This window comes from Convolutriloba macropyga, chromosome 12 (genome assembly GCF_964194025.1).
Source record: "Convolutriloba macropyga chromosome 12, txConMacr16.3, whole genome shotgun sequence".
NCBI lineage: Eukaryota > Metazoa > Xenacoelomorpha > Acoela > Convolutidae > Convolutriloba > Convolutriloba macropyga.
In genome coordinates, this window is record NC_134479.1 from 30,049,910 (window position 1) to 30,065,879 (window position 15,970).

Consider the following 15,970-nt stretch of genomic DNA (forward strand, 5'->3'; position numbering starts at 1 on the left):
TTTCTTAAGGTGTTTTTAACCGAAAGTGCTGTTCGTTCAGACGCTGTTTTGACCTAAAAGCGAAAGAGTAAAATTGCCGCGTGAACTATTTTTTTCTGAGCGAGAGAAATTTTTTGATCATGCGCTGCGTTTAGTGAATGACTTTTTGACTTTGAAAAGTAGTTTTTGACTGAATGGCGTATATAGATAAACGTTTTTAGCCGTTTTTTCGTCAAAGTGGCTAAGTTTTTTTGCTTGTAATTAATTTTTTTGTAGAAATAATTTTTATTGGATGCTATATTGAAATGTAAACCTCGGACATTGATACCAGTGTTTTGCAAAGCCTAAAAATGCGTTTCAAATTCGAAATTGGCTCATATTTTTTTACTTTTTGGTTAAATTTTGGTTTTTTTCTAATAATTTCTTCATTTTTGGATCTTTCAGTCGTCTTTTTGTCAAAAATCAGTTAGTACGACAACTTCGCTTTGATAATTTATATACTCAGCGCCTCTTTCTACCTCGATGTAATTTTGTTTTAAAAAATTGTAAAAATGCTAATTCAATTTTGGTAGTTTTTTTCCAATTTTTTTCAGTCTTTTGGTTTTATTTTGGTTTTAATTACTAGAAACTCTTTTTGTACTTTGATTTCGTTTCAATAAAAATTCATTTAATTTTTGGTGTTAAGTTTTTGAAAAACTTCATAAATTTTTTCATAAATGCGTTTTTAAAAGATTTCTGACCATTTTTTTGCAAAATGTTTCAATGTTTCGTATGTTTGAATTCTGTTTTTTTTTCTTTATTTCTTCTGTTCAGGAGGATGGATCTTTGTCTCGGATGACTCGTTGTGTTTTCTGTGTCTCGAATGCTGAACAATGAAATGTATTCGTTTTTCTTGATTTTTTAATTTTGATTTTTAACTTTCAAAAATCAAAAGTTTGTTTTTTTTTATCACGGTGTTTCTTATACTGTGTCCATATTCTTATAATCTTAGTTTGTATCATTCTAGCTTTGTCTTGGCACCTCCATTTATTTTGGTTATTAATTTTTTTAGTTGTTAACAATTTGAATGATTCCAGCTTCTTCTTAGATTTTCGCCATTTCTTTGGTTTGCAATTGATTTCGTTCAGCATAAGACAGCACAGAGAGTTTGCTAGAAAGCATTTATCGAAATTTTTACTTATTACTATTTACTCCAAAATTCTTCCGGCCTTCGTTTTGTTTTTATACATTTTTTGGCCTTTGAATTTTATTCTGTTGCTTATGTATTTTCTATGGTTAATTTAAATTTTTAAATAGTATGAAATCATGTTGACTAGCATATATACAACACGGCAGAAGTATGTGTTGTTTTGGTCTTAATTGCAGTTATTAGAAATCTAATTTTAGTGGTTTTCTGATTCCTAAATTTGAGCATTCTTTTTTAATAGCCGCCCTCATCTTCTCAGCCGGCTATTATAGCGCTCCTATTTTTTTTTTTTTACTTCGTCGAATAAAAAAATGTTTCGCTTTACCTCATTTTGCCGCCTTTTCAACATTTTGCGTGAAATCTTTTTGACTTCTCTAGGCTAGTTTCTCTCTTCTCTCATTCTGCTAAAAGTGATTTGGAACATAGTTGCTCAGCAAAGCAATTCAAAATGAACAGAGTCAGTATAAAAAATTGAAGTCAGAAATAGAAACGGGATAAACCCATAAAGCCCAATTTTAGATGCCCGCTATTTGAACGTCGGTCCTATAAGTATTAGTTACCTCTCTCTAATGCTGATTGTTATTGATAGTAGCCCCTGTAGCCTCTCTCTAAGAAACAGAAGTATGTTCAACTACGAAATGCCTTCAAAATAAATCGGACTTAAAAAAATCGGACTTTTTTTTCAATATCTTCTGTTATTTCAATCCCAGTCATGCTTATTGGAATCAACGGCGGCTATTTTCCGGCAATCTGCCGGGTATGTTTGAAAATTTTAACTTTGAAAGTTTCTAAGATTATTATATGCCGTTTGCTTTCGCGATCTTTTTGTGAGATTACAATTATGAATTATTTGAGCGCAATTGATAGCCCTGTCAGCTTTTTCGCCCCATCATTATTTTGACCATCTTAATTATTTCGGACTTTTTTAACATTACCAAACGTTTTCAATGATAGAAGTTTTTGCTACATTTTGTTTCTCTTGGTGACAGTGGTTTAAATTTCACCAATTTTGAGATGAGATCTTGGGAGGTAATGAGGTAATCGTTTAATACAAAAGGTAATGGGTGTCTCATAAAAATGACAGTCCGAATCTAAACAAAAATTCTAGTGGTCTTTTTAAGGACTGGTGGTCGATCTGTCTATCTTATTTTTTAGTTTCAATTCATGGAAGGCCACAAGCGTTAATAGGGGCTATTTTCCGGCAATCTGTCGACTATGTTATTTAATATTTGCCCTCATCTTTTCGGCCGGCTTTTAAAGCGCCCCTAGGTTCATTTATTGAGTTCAAAGGATTTGAATTGTATCGGTGCGCTGTCTTGTACTTATGGTGTGAAGTGTGGTTCTTAGGTTGAACCCCCCCCCCCCCGCACTTCACTCCTCCCCACCCCTGCACATCGTTCAAGCCGTAAGTGCGCTGTGCCCTCAAATACCCCCATAGGTGCCCCCACTGTCACCCCCGATCCACCCCCTCGCTGCGCTCTCCTCACGCCCCTTCAATTAGGATTACGCCAGCCTCACTAAACCGTAGCTAGCTATTGACGAAGCCTATCGCTCGCCGGTGGTTTGAGCAATTCGCCCGACGTTAGTCGGTTATGATTTTGTTGTCCTGTCGGTTAGTCTCATAAATTTTATTTCACATTTGTTCTTTCAGGCATTAGTGATTATTGTTGATATGTTAAATTGATTGCGAATGATTTAATCGGCTCTGACACCATTTGTTTTGCGACATTTTTTGAACTTGTCATTGTTACCTGCTTTTGTTCCTTCTTTACTTAGTTGGTGCCCCAATTATTTTAACGAAAGTTGAGGTATGCTTTCTATTGATAGAAAATTCAGTAGATTTTGAACAGTTCTTGTTTCAAGTGTTTTATTGGCTTTGATGCCACTAATTTTCCTTGACAATAGTAGATGTCGTTTTTTGTCCTCCGTTATTTGTGTTGTCCTTTTACTTTGTCTACATAGGTTTTCTACAATGTGGGTAATAGCTTTCTCAACTCTCATTATGCGTTGGTCTTCTCAAGTTGAGTTTGTAGAGAATATTAACTTCGATAACACTATTTTTCTATAAATAAATGAACAAAAATTGTATCGATTTTTGTGCTTTTTTCATATTCGTAAAGGTCTTGATATATAATTTGTTCTTGAACAAAGGCTGCTTTTGATGAGGCTAATATACTGGTTTACAGCTGCTTCAATTCTCGGTGTAATTCATTCAGGACGTGTCCTGTCATGCTTTTTTTTCGTCGAATAATTTTTTCCATTTCATAAGTCACAGCTTTTTCAACATTTTGTTTGAAATCGAGTTGAATTCTCTAGGCTAGTTTTATTCTTCGATCATTCTGCCCAAAGTGCTTTTAAGCAGCCATTGCTCAGCCAAGCAACCTAAAATGAATGGAGTCTTAAAAACGAAATCCGGAATAGAATCGGGATGAAATCGGAAATAGAAACGTGATGAAGCCGATTTTTAGACGCGGACTACTTGAACTTTGTTCTTATAGTTCTTAGTTTCCTACTCTAGTGTGTATTGGTTTGGATTCTGGAGAAACAAAATCCTAATTGAGAAATAGATTATGTATAACTACGAAATGCCATCAAAAAAGTTTGCACTTTAAAAATATTTTTCAAAAGACCAATTTATAAAAAAATATTTTGTAAATTAATTATTTCATTTTTTTCTGTTTTTTTTTCAATCATGAGCGGGGTTGTTGGAATGAATTGCGGCAAGTTCCCGGCAACGTTGGGCATTTCACGGCAAGCTGTTGGGCAATCTGTTGGGAGTTTTCCTTTTTTTAAACTCGGTCTTGATCGAGTTCAATAGCTGCAATAGGAATAGCTGTGCGGAGTTACTTTTGAGGTTCTCTTGTATTTTATCAACGTTTTTGTTACGAATTGTAACATCAGGCTCACCTGAACTCAACATCTTGTTCATTACTTCATAAAATCGCTATATTGAATTGTGTGCGTGTGGTCATTAGTTTTCGAGATTTTCTTTCGAATTAATCTTTTTCGTCAAACTGATCCCCCCAATACTCCCACAGTCAACCCTTTTGTCAACCAATTGGATCCAACCCCCCTACCATCTCGTTTACCCCTCCAAACCCCATCGCTTGACCACCACCACGTCCCGTCTTCCGCCATTACCCCCCCCCCCCCCCCCCCCCGCTAGCATCCGTAAGTTCCAGCTGGCTACTACCGAAGCCAACCGCTTGCCGGTTGCTTAAGAACTCCGTTTTTTTCTATTGAAATCTAATATGAGATGGATAGGTTAAATGAGCGTCTATGCAGCTTTGAAATCAGTCAATTGTTACGTCCAGTAGATTTTGAAGTTTTTCAGTTGTTCCTTTCTTAAATTTAACTGAGAGTGGTTTAAAACTTAATTTTACGGTCGCTTGTGAAAAATAGCGCCTTAATGCCAACTGTATCAAGCTACAGACAAAACCCGACTTGTAGCCTGTATGCAATTGCTCCGATCGTAGTGTGCTATTAATAGCCGTCGTCAGCCTCTCAACGGTTATTATTTAGGCGCTTTCCTTTTTTTTTAATTCGCTTTACTTTTTGATCACGTTTTTCGTTTTATACAAGTCATTATTTTCACGTTTGAATTCTGACTTACATCGCTCACTGAATGGATTTTAAATTCGGTCAATTTAAATTCGGTAAATTTGGTCAGATAAAAAAATTCGGTCAATTTGTCTCCTCTTTTTTTTTCTTTTTCTGTTTCAATCCCGATGTGTCGATGTGTATCAAGCACGTCAACGGCGGCTATTTTCCGGCAATCTGCGTGCTATGTTAGTTCAGTTTTTGTGTCTTTTGTGCCATAAACCTCTCAACCCCCATTACCATATAATCTCAACCCCCATTACCGTAAACATGCCATAAGGGGGGGGGGGGGTCGATAATGAGAAAGATCCTTCTTTTGGCTTAGTCGAAGCTTTCAGGAATGACAACTTTATATAATTATTTTTTATGTCGATAGAGTCATGCAAGTCCAGATGTTGTGTGTAATACTAAATATACTTGAGTTTTAACAACTGCTGTCAACATTAGAAATTAATGATGGAAGCTATATTTGCTCCTCTAATTGAAACAAAATTATGAATTCCCAGTTAACGGTTGATCTTAATTTATTATCCTTATCATAGTTCATATAGGGCGTTTTTATAGAAAAAAGTGAATTGTAGTTCATTGCTACATAATACTGTGTATAAAAAAAAGTTTTCCGTTTCTGATAAACTAGTTGAAACATTAGGGTGCCGTCTCATAGAAAAGTTTTTGTGGCGTGCGAATGTTCATCTAAAGCACCATTTTAATTCGATAATTTTTTTTCACTGTCTATACTTGCACTATTTAATCAAGGTTCTTCGAGAGCGCTCGATGTCTATTTCCCATTTATTATTTGGTAAGTATGATGTTTGCCGAGACAACAATTATGTTTCTTATCTGTATAGATAGCATTGCAGATTGACGGGGTGGATGTTGTGTTGCGTCTGAATCCGTAGCGAACAGATATGTACTGTGGTTGCGCCGATAACCAGTAGATTGAATCTTTTGCTTTGTATATTGACTATGGTTTCTTTTCAGATAGTTGATTTGATTTTACTTGTCATCCAACTCGATAACTATCTAAAATATGGATACTAGTCTCGACTCCTACATCAAAGACAAAGGAATCAGATTCCCCGGACGAGGCCGAGGTGGCAGGGGAGCTGGTGGTCGAGGAAACTCGAACCGAGGTGGCAGCTTTCGCGGCAATAGGGATAATGGCGGAGGATTTGGCGGACGTCCAAGGGGAGGAATGATCGAGAAAAGGTCCCAGACTGGAATGAGCTCAGGATCCACTCTTTACATTAGCAATTTGGACTATGGAGTTTCAAACCAAGATATCGGGGAACTTTTCAGCGAATTTGGCGACATCAGAAAATTCGCTGTCCATTTTGACGAGCATGGGAGATCAATGGGAACCGCTGATGTTCAATATGTCAGACCTGCAAGTGCAATGGAAGCTCTGAGGAAGTACAATGGAGTACCTTTAGATGGTCGAGCAATGAGAATCGAGATATCGGGAGGCATGTCTATGATGAGTGGATCCACAATGCGTGATGACGGAGGAAGCTTCGGCCGAGGTTCCATGGGATCTCGACGAGATTTCGGCGGTTATGGATCGGATCGCCAAAGGGGAGGAGGATTCCGCGGATCACGAGGTGGTCAGCGAGGTCGTGGACGTGGTGGACGACAACCAGCTCCATCTAAAGAAGACTTGGATGCTGAATTGGACAGCATGACTAAATCGGGCTAGAAAGGACGAAGAGGAAAATTTTCTCAGACAACATCAAAAAACAACCAAAAAATTACACGACTGATTTTGGAGCTCGAGTATCAATTCAATCTGAAAAGTTGCATCACTGATATGACTCTGCGTTTTTACTTGCTGTGTTTGTAGCTGCCGTTGCAGTATTCGAGTATGATATTTATAATTATCTCTTTCTGTGTCAAAATTTGCTCTCGATCATTGTTATACTGTTATCTTTGTCATTTTTCCTTTTCTGTTGTACATTTAATTCACGTCTGATTGGCACATCATATTTTTCTTTTCTCCCTGAGGAAGTTGGTTGAACAATTAGAACTGTTTGATTAAATTTAGGAGAGGATCGAAGCTTTGATCAGAATTAATCAAGACATGTTCAGAAAGCAAACTCGAAACTGTCCAAAAGTGTTTACAAATGATCTTGTGTTCAGGTGATCTGTTGACCCTGGACGATACGGTTTTGGCAGCTGGAGACCCCAATCAATCAACTGGGGAGGTGCAGAAACCAGGAAGTGGTGTTGCCGGTGGAGACGATTTGAATGCCAGTGGTCTAAACAGGTTAAATGCAATATTCAGTGCTGATAATTTTTATCTATGTTCGGCTTCGAGTTGTACAACATATTGCGTCATAAATAAAAGCGTTAAATTCTGAGTCCCTTAATCAAGTCGAGAACTGGTTAGGCGTCCTAGGGTAGGAAGAAACGCAATTTAAGATGGATGTGTTTAATAGCCGCGTCAGCAGTTCCAGGCGGCTATTATTGCGCTCCTAATTTTTTTTACCTTCTAACAGATTTTTGTTTTGTCTTACCGTGACTTCTTGGAATTGACTTTTTCAATGACTTCAGTGACTTCTACTGCTTTGCAGTTGAAATTTGTGTTCGTCACGTCATTTCTGCTTTTAGGTCAATTGCGTGACTTACCTCGCTCAAAAAAATGACTTCTGACCTCACTCATGGAACTTTAAATTTTCTGAACATTTACTAGTTAAAGATCAATAGTGTGCATCTAAGTAGTGCCAAACGAGTCTCGAGTTTTAATATGGAATATTAATTTTGAAAAAGCTCCATTAGGGCTTTTTCCTTGTAGAGCAAATGTGTCTCATAAAAATGAAAGTCCGAATCTAGCCCAAAAAGACTAGTGGTCTATTAAAAAGCTTGTGGTCGATCTGTTAATCTTATTTCTTTAGTTGTTTCAATTCATGGGAGGCCACAAGCGTCTATCGCGGCTTTTTTCCGGCAATCTGCCGCGTATGTTTTTAATTGCTCTTGAACGAAATTCATAGCAATTATTGTAAACGTGTTGGTCTTTTTCATGCAAATTCTTTGCTTGACCATTTTGCCCTTTTCTTCTAGAACATTCCTTGACTTCTCAAGTGACTTTTCACGCTTTCGTTCTTCATTTTTGAATTTTTGATCAATTTGATCATTGTTGATCTCTATTGCTCTCACACCGAAGTAAAGCTTGTTACTCAAAAATAAAATCGATTGCAGAATAGCAAAAAGAAGGCCCTAATATCCGAGTGAGCAATGCTTCTGGTCAGGGAGCGGGAGGTCAATTGTTCGAATCCAGGCGTGGTAAACTATTTTTGCACCCTGAAAGAAAAATTTATCTAGGCTATAGCCCTGAATTAAATTGCCTCGCCTGTCGTTCAAGAGCTATTCTTCCGACAGTAGTCGGTTTATGTTTGTAGTAGTCTGCTTGCAAATAAATGTAAAAACAGCACCGTCAGTTCTTGTGATCAACTTATTTCTATGCTTGTTCAAAGAGATCTGTCAAAGTTGCTTTTGTCTTGTTGAAAAAAAGATGACGTTGCTCATTGTGTTCCAAAACAAATGTAGACAGACATACAAACGGAGACAGAACAAAGCTTTTAAGTTTTCGGAACAAGGCTTATGGATTTAATTGATGGTATTTAGATCCAGCTCGTCGGCTATGAATAATGCACCTGGCAACACGTCTACTGGGTCAGCCACAGCTGCCAAGAGATCCAATCTGAACAGTGCGGCCAAGGCGACAGCGGCCAGTCCCAACCCACCCGCCGGAGGAGGAAAAGACACTGCCAAGAAGAAGGGGAAAGGTGAGGGATGGATTTTGTTATACGATTAGGCTTTACATTTCAAATTTGTCTAGTAATGAGAAAATAACGTCAAAATTCGAACCAGTAATCTGTAACACAATGTGAATTTCTCATTGGTAAATCAAAAATTGTTTACCGACAACTTAATTGAACCGTAGTTGCTGCGCTACATTTTCGTTCTGATTTGATGGTTCGAAGATAGCAGCTGATTAATTGCTCTCAAACTTGACCGATTTTTCGTCCGACACTTTTGACTTTTCGTCCTCAAAAACGGGATAAACAGGTAGCGCCCTGCGGGCATTAAGTGCTCTTAGAGCCTTTCAGCTTTGTTTCAGCTCAAACTGTTTTGGAGACTCATACTTATACTTATGGTGTGAGGGGAGGTTCTTAGAGGTTGTAGACACCCCCACTGTTGACCCCCCTATTGCCCCCACCGCGCTGTTGCCCCCACCCCAGTGTAACCCCCCCCCAATCAGCCCCGGGTGCACCCACCCCCCCCCCCCCTCAGTGGCTAGCTACTGACGAACAACCGCTTGCTAAAAACTCAAATTTATACTATTTTAGATATTATTGTCTTGAATTTTAGCTAGATTTTGTTAAAATTTGCAATTTTTTCAATGTTTGTCCTTTTCTGAGTTTAACGACCATTACTGGCCAGCGAAATTTTTCAAGTCTCGGAGATGGGTTACTTGACAGAATTTTTGAGACAAAAAATGGTTTTGATTTTTTTTTCTTGCGGAGTTCAAAACTTTTTAATTTTGCCTTTTTCAGTTTTCTATATGATTTATTTATTAACAAGATTAGAAAACTAGAAGTTGCAGTGTCGAAACCAATCATGGAAGATATTCCTCTCTCCTTCTCTCTCTTTCTCGTTCACGTTTTATCTCTCTCTCTCTCTCTCTCTATTTGTTGGTTCCGCACTTCAGCTGCTGTTATGTGGCGTAATGTCACCATCTCTGATCCTTATTATCAATGAGTTATAGTTGAAATTTTTTTATCATAAATGATCTAACAGGCACTTTTAGGAAACCATTGTTAATTACTATCAAAAGCAATTTGTAGCAAATATAATAATCCTGTTTGTCTTTTATGCAATTTTTCGCGTGGCCGATTTTTCGTCTGACTCATATGACTTTCGTATTCAGAAACGGGATAAAGAGGTTGCGCCCTGAGGACACTAAACCGTGGTTAGCTGTTGATGAAGCCAACCGCTTGCCGGTCGTTTGAGAGCTCGCCCGACATTAGTCAGTTATGTTTTTGCATTTCAGCCAGTTAATACTAATCAATACAATCAAAGGGCCGTATGAAAAACTTAGTCGTATTTTCTTCTGTGTTTTGCTGAAATTGATTTCTTTTAATATTCAGGACATACAAATTTTTCCCTCGCTGCTACGTTATTATCTGTTGTTACACATATTAGCACTATATTAATACACAATTCTATCCGTTAAGATGCCTCGCGTAATCAGACCCCAGCGGTGGGTAAAGGTGATCCCAATAGTGGATTCACTGGTGAAGATGGAGGAGAGGAGGGGGCAGAGAGAAGCTCAGAGCCACCCTTGCCTGAACAGAGCATCTACATGATCACTGCCCAATTTCTGCTCGATATTAATGCATTAAAGGTACTGACAAGTATTGCCACATTTGTTTCCACTGGACAGCAATCGAAATATTGAGCGCTATTCGTGCGTACTATTTGATGCTATATGAAGGCTAAATGGAATCGGGGGAACCCACTATTTTAAATCAGACTTGTTTTTGAAGTGATTCATTTTTAAAAGCAGCCGTCAGCCTATCGAAGGCTATTATTTAGGCTCTCTTTTTTCTTAAATAAAATTCAAAGAATTTGAGTTGTAAAAGTGCGCTCGAAGTGTTTTACGACTCGAAGATAAGTTTTGGTGGAGAATCCTTTCCTTGATCGATCGATTATTTTTAAGCAAAATTTGTTGATCACATGCCACTTTTTTGAAGCAGTTTTTAAAGTTTATGCTTAACTTCTTGTTAGACTTTTAGTTCAATCTTGTTCTATTTTTGTGATTTCGCCGTTCTAGACGCTTTTTAGCGGTTTTGTGAAATTTATTGGTATAGAACGAAGTTTAAAGAGATTATTGTAAAGTGTGTGTCTTTTTTTAATAGCAGCCGTCAGCCTCTCAACGGCTATCGTTTAGGCTCTTTTTTTAAAATTCGTTTTACCCTTCGATCATGTTTTTCTATTTACATAAGTCAGGATTTTCACGTTTGAGTCGTGACTTAACTCACTTACTGTTTCAACTTGATAGATTTTAATTTCTTTGACTCATTGAGTTACGCCATGTCGTGAATACAGTCAATGTCAAGAGCAAAATCAAACGTAACTGGATAAACCGATAGAAATGCGGCTCTTTCTTGCAGTTTTTTAAGATTTTTTGTTTACCTCCCTCATCTTCTCCGCACGCTTATTTTACAATTATTCATAGCCGCCGTCAGCGCCTCAAACAGCGTTTATTTAGGCGCTCTCCCTTTTTTTCGCTTTAACCTTTTGAGCACGTTTTTTTTTTTAGATAAGTCACGATTTTCTCGTTTGACTTCTCATTTACCTCACTCACTGTTTCAACTAAATGGATTCAAAATTCTTTCACGCATTGAAGTACGCAATGTAGTGAATACGGTTAATGTCAAAAGAGCAAAATCAGAAGAAGCGGGATAAACCGATAAAGCCTAGTAATTAATTCATAGTGCATTAAGTTATCAAAGTTCATTAGAGCGATTGATAGCTGATATTAGTATTGCGCTTAATACCCTCGAGTTTAGAAGCTGAAGTAAGTATAGGTTCAGAATCTAACTGATACTGCACACTGAATAGAACAATTATTGAAACTTGGGAAAACTCAGGAAAATTTTGTCAATTTCAAGCTCTCCGTTTTAATTGCTCTCAAACGAAGTTTGTAGCAATTATGTTAGCCCTGTCGGTCCTTTTTATGCAATTTTTCGCTTGATCGATTTTTCGTGACGCTTTTGACTTTTCTTCCTCAAAAACGGGATGAACAGGTAGCGCCAAGCGGGCATCAAGTGCTCCTAGAGCCTTTCAGCTCTGTTTCAGCTCAAACTTTTTTGGAGACTTACTTATGGTTTGAAGGCAGTTTTTAGAGGTTGAAGACACCCCGACTGTTTATTGAAAATATTTGTCATTTTTGAGTTCTTTAAGCGCCTGGTGCCAAGGAACTCCCTCTAGGGTTTTATAATAGGTTACTGCATAGTTTCTAGTGGTAGTGGAATGGTTTCATCATTTTAACATCACGAGTTTTAGCATTTATTTAGAAAAACGTGCAAATTTCTTCAATTTTTTGTCATTTTCCATTATTCAAGGCTTTCCCTCCGCAGGGGCCAGAAAATTTCCTTAATGTTTTGATAATAGGCTACTGAAAATTTTTTATTTGCCATGGAATAGCGTTCAATTTTTAATGACAAATTTTAGCGATTTTTTTTATAGAACTTGCATTTTTTTCAAGTTTTTGTAGAAATTTTGGTCGGTTTTTATGTTTCTCCACCCTCAAGAGCCGAGGAACCTCCTCTAGGGTTTGATGATAGGTTACTGTGTAGTTTCTAAATGTAATGCAATGTTTTTCAAGATTTCAACACCACGAATTTTAGCATTTTTTACAAAGCAATTTTTTTGACATTTATTGTTATTATTCAGGTTTTTCAGCCTAACAGAACATCTCCGGTAGGGTTTGATAATAGGTTACTGGAAAATGTTTTTTGACAATGGATTAGTTTTCAGCTTTTATTATCACAAACTTTAGCAGTTTTTTATGCAATTTGCAATTTTCTTCAAGTTTTTTGAATTTTTTTTGTCATTTTTTAGGTTTCTGCAGCCTCAAGAGCCACATAACCTCCTCTAGGGTTTGATTATATGTTACTGCATAGCGTATAGTTGTAATGAAATGTTTTTCAAGATTTTATTATCAGCATTTTTTAAAATCAGTTTCTTGAATCTTTTTGAATTTTTTATCTTTTTTCCTTTACCATTCCTCCTCCAAGGTTTGATGAAAAGCTTTCGCATATTTTCTATAGAGTTAATGGAATGGTTATATATATTTTAATCTGCAACTTTTGAAATTTTTTGATAAAATTTATTTTTTTTTTCAAATTCTCGGAAAATTCTCATCTTATTCCAAATTTATGGATCTTTATGAACCAGTGAAACTATTTAAAGCTTGAAATAGGAATAATGTATAGTTTTTTGAGACAGTAAAATGGTTTTGAAGATTTTACTATATTGAATTTTAGCAAGATTTTTGTTAAAATCTGCGATTTTAAAATTTTTTGAATATTTTTGTCCTCTGAATTTACCAATCATTACTGGCCAACGAAGCTTTTCAAGTCTCGCAGATGGGTTACTTGACGTAACTCCAGAGAAAAAAGTAGTCTTGAACCTTTTCAGTGCGAAATCTGGAAGCTTTTTCAAATTTTGCATTATTTGCAAATTTTTGAAATATCTGTCTTTTATTTGATTTATTTACTAACAAGGCTAGAAAACTAAAAGTTGCAGAGTCGAATCAAGCGAAAGCTAGCCTCACTAAACTATTGCTAGCTACTAACGAAGGCAACCTTCCGCCGGTCGCTTGAGAGAAATTCGCCCAACGTTAGTCGTTTATGTTTTGTTTCAATCCTGATGTGCGTCTAGCGCGTCAGCGGCGGCTATTTTCCGACAATCTAACGGCTATGTTTTTTATTGGGCGCTCTCTTTAACACCTGGTCGTATTTTGATGATTAAAGTGTTGATTTTGGTCAGGTAGATTGAGGAATTTTGCGAAAAAGCGAATTGTTTTGGGGTGTGCAGTTATTCGCTCTAATTTCGAAGTTGGGTAAGAAAACAAAAATGGAAATTGGATGAAGGCCAATTCTAGATGCCCTCTTTGTTCCTTTAGTTACCTTTGTAATCATCTCTAATTATTATTGCTGTTTGTACTAGCCCATGTGTCTCCTTATTAAGAAACAGGTGTATGTTCAACTAAGAAGAGACCCCAAAATAGTTCGCATTTTAAAAAAGTTTGCGTACTAATGTTAATTTTTATCTGTTCTTTCGATCGCAATCGTGAATTGTTTTTTCTGTAATATTGTTTAGTCATTTATTCAAGAGAAATGATACGCCACGTTAAACTGACAAAAACTGAGCTAGTAGTTTAAGCCAATTTTGCTTGAAAAATTAAATCTGATTATTTTTCTGAAGAAACGTTGCTCAAACTGAAGCCTCAAAATTTTTCTCAATTTAACGTGGCGTACCATTTCTCTTGAAGCAATGACGAAAAATATTAGTGATAAAACCATTCACGATTGAGATTGAAAGAACAGAAAAAAAATTTGAATATTGATAAAAATCATTCACGATTGCGATTGAAAGAACAGAAAAAAAATTGTTTTCCTACCCAATCTCAAAATTAGAGCGAAAAACTTCACACTCCAAAACGACTCGCTTAACTTTTTCACCTGTATTATTGACTCGAATACTATGCAGTAGTAATTTTTCATTAAAGAAGGTAGCTGACTGTGGCTTATTTTACGTTTACCCAATTTGATTTTGGAGTGTTTTAGATTGTTTTTTCGGAGAAATTTGACTGACTAAATTGAATTTTTGCCCCTCTGAGTATTTTGTGTCTCTTTTAATAACCACCTCAGTTTCTCAGCCGGCTAACATAGCGCTCCTATTTTTTTCCGTCAAATACAAATTTTTCGCTTTACCTTAGTTCACAGCTTGTTCAACATTTGAGTGAAATCTTTTTGACTTCTCTAGTCTAGTTTGACTCTCCCATTCTGCTGAAAGTGTTCTTAGACAGCAGATGCTCAGCAAAGCAGTTCAAAATGAACAGAATCAGTATCCAAAAACGAAATCAGGAATAGAAACGGGATAAACCCATAAAGCCCAATTTTAGATGCCCGCAACTCCATACTAGCCTATTTGTGGTCTCACTACGAAACAGGAGTATGTTCATCTCCAAAATGACATCAAAATAGTTCACATTTTAAAATTGTTTGTACGAATATCATTTTTTGACTATTTTTTTCTCCTTTCAATGCCAATCTTGGTTATGGGAATCAATGGCGGCTATTTTCCGGCAATCTGCCGGGTATGTTTTAACCTTATTGGTTTGTTTTGTTGTGTGTGCTTGTGTTGGTAATCGCTGTTTTGGCTCCGTGGATGTTACAAGATTTCACTAGAACTCAGTTTGGGACCTCGCAACTTGTAGTACAGATTTTTGTTTAGAAAAGTATCAGGTTTCAAATTTAGTTTTTGTATCCATTCGCCAGGTTTAATGATTAGGCATAGTTCCTTTTGTTTTTCCCCCAATTATACATGCCGTAAATGATTTAAAAGAAACTCATTGCAAGATCTGTTGTGAATAAATTGTTTGTAGTCGTTACTTGTGAAGAATTTTCAAGAAAAACTTTGATCTGATTTTCATACTGTTCTTTCGTCAGTTTTCCTCAGTTAGTTACTTGTTTTGAAATTGATTGGTAAATGATTTCTAAAAACTATCACTAAGATTAAGAAAACCGTTTATTTCGTTGAATAAATGACCGTCAGCTGTGGCTGAACAGTTTTTGCTCCGAGTGTATTCCGAGTCTTCTAGCTGTTGTTTTTGTCTTCGTTATTTTTGTTGCGAGCAATTTATCTGCGCCAAAAAGTCAAATTGTAACTTTTTTGTTACTTCTACGTGTGCGTGGTGCCATTTGTTACTGCATTTTTCCATGGTTTTTAGGTTAATCGCATGACAGGTCCTTTGAACTTACATGATTTACCTCACACAATAAAATGACTTCTGCACTCAATTTTTAAGTCTAAATTGAGAATGTAGACTCTAAATGAAATCAAATAGAGATTATTCTAATGTTATCATTAAAAGCGATGTTATTGGAAGGGCATTAGTATTTGACATTTGATTTCTAAATAAAGTTTATTAATTGCTCTTGAACGAAGTTCATAGCAATTATTGTAAACGTGTTGGTCTTTTTTTATGCAAATTTGTTGCTTGACCATTTTGCGCTTTTCGTGTAGAACACTCTTTGACTTCTCAAGCGACTTTTTCACGCTTTGGTTTTTCATTTTTGAGTGATCTCTATTGCTCTCACTCCGAAAGAAAGCTTGTTGCTAATATGAAGTTAGTTGCAGCATAGCAAAAATAAGGGCCAAATAGAGCAGTCAGCAGTGCAAATGGTTATGAAGAGGGAGGGCAATGGTCCGAATCCCGGAGGGATCAAATGTTTTTCCGCCCGCCTGTCGTTCGAGAGCAAGTCTTCCAACATTAAATCGGAAAACGGGAGCTTCAAAATATTTTGAATAGCATTTTTTATCCTTAGATTTTTTAAACTTATGGGCCTCAACCGTCTGTTTCGCGGGAATTGTCAGGCAATCTGCCAGCTATGTTTTAATAGCCGCCCTCAT

The 15,970-nt window shown here is 36.7% G+C and overlaps 2 protein-coding genes across 6 annotated transcripts in view; both read left to right on the forward strand.

Annotated features, from left to right (window-relative positions):
• LOC142350844 (cilia- and flagella-associated protein 70-like) overlaps positions 1–15,970 on the forward strand; it is a 111,855-nt gene that overhangs the window by 87,029 nt on the left and 8,856 nt on the right. For all 5 annotated transcript variants that reach the window (XM_075402813.1, XM_075402817.1, XM_075402814.1 and 2 more), the window contains 3 exons: positions 6,902–7,028; positions 8,387–8,547; positions 10,000–10,169. In XM_075402813.1, the coding sequence (XP_075258928.1) occupies positions 6,902–7,028; positions 8,387–8,547; positions 10,000–10,169 (458 nt within the window). The remainder of the gene's footprint in view (positions 1–6,901; positions 7,029–8,386; positions 8,548–9,999; positions 10,170–15,970) is intronic.
• Positions 5,719–6,745, forward strand: LOC142350845 (THO complex subunit 4-like). The gene has a single exon (XM_075402818.1). It carries the CDS (start codon positions 5,796–5,798, stop codon positions 6,459–6,461), a length of 666 nt encoding a protein of 221 aa, XP_075258933.1. The 5' UTR covers positions 5,719–5,795; the 3' UTR covers positions 6,462–6,745.

Bases quoted from the DNA above. Each gene is read 5' to 3' on its own strand.
- LOC142350845 (XM_075402818.1), top strand. From the start codon at position 5,796: ATGGATACTAGTCTCGACTCCTACATCAAAGACAAAGGAATCAGATTC.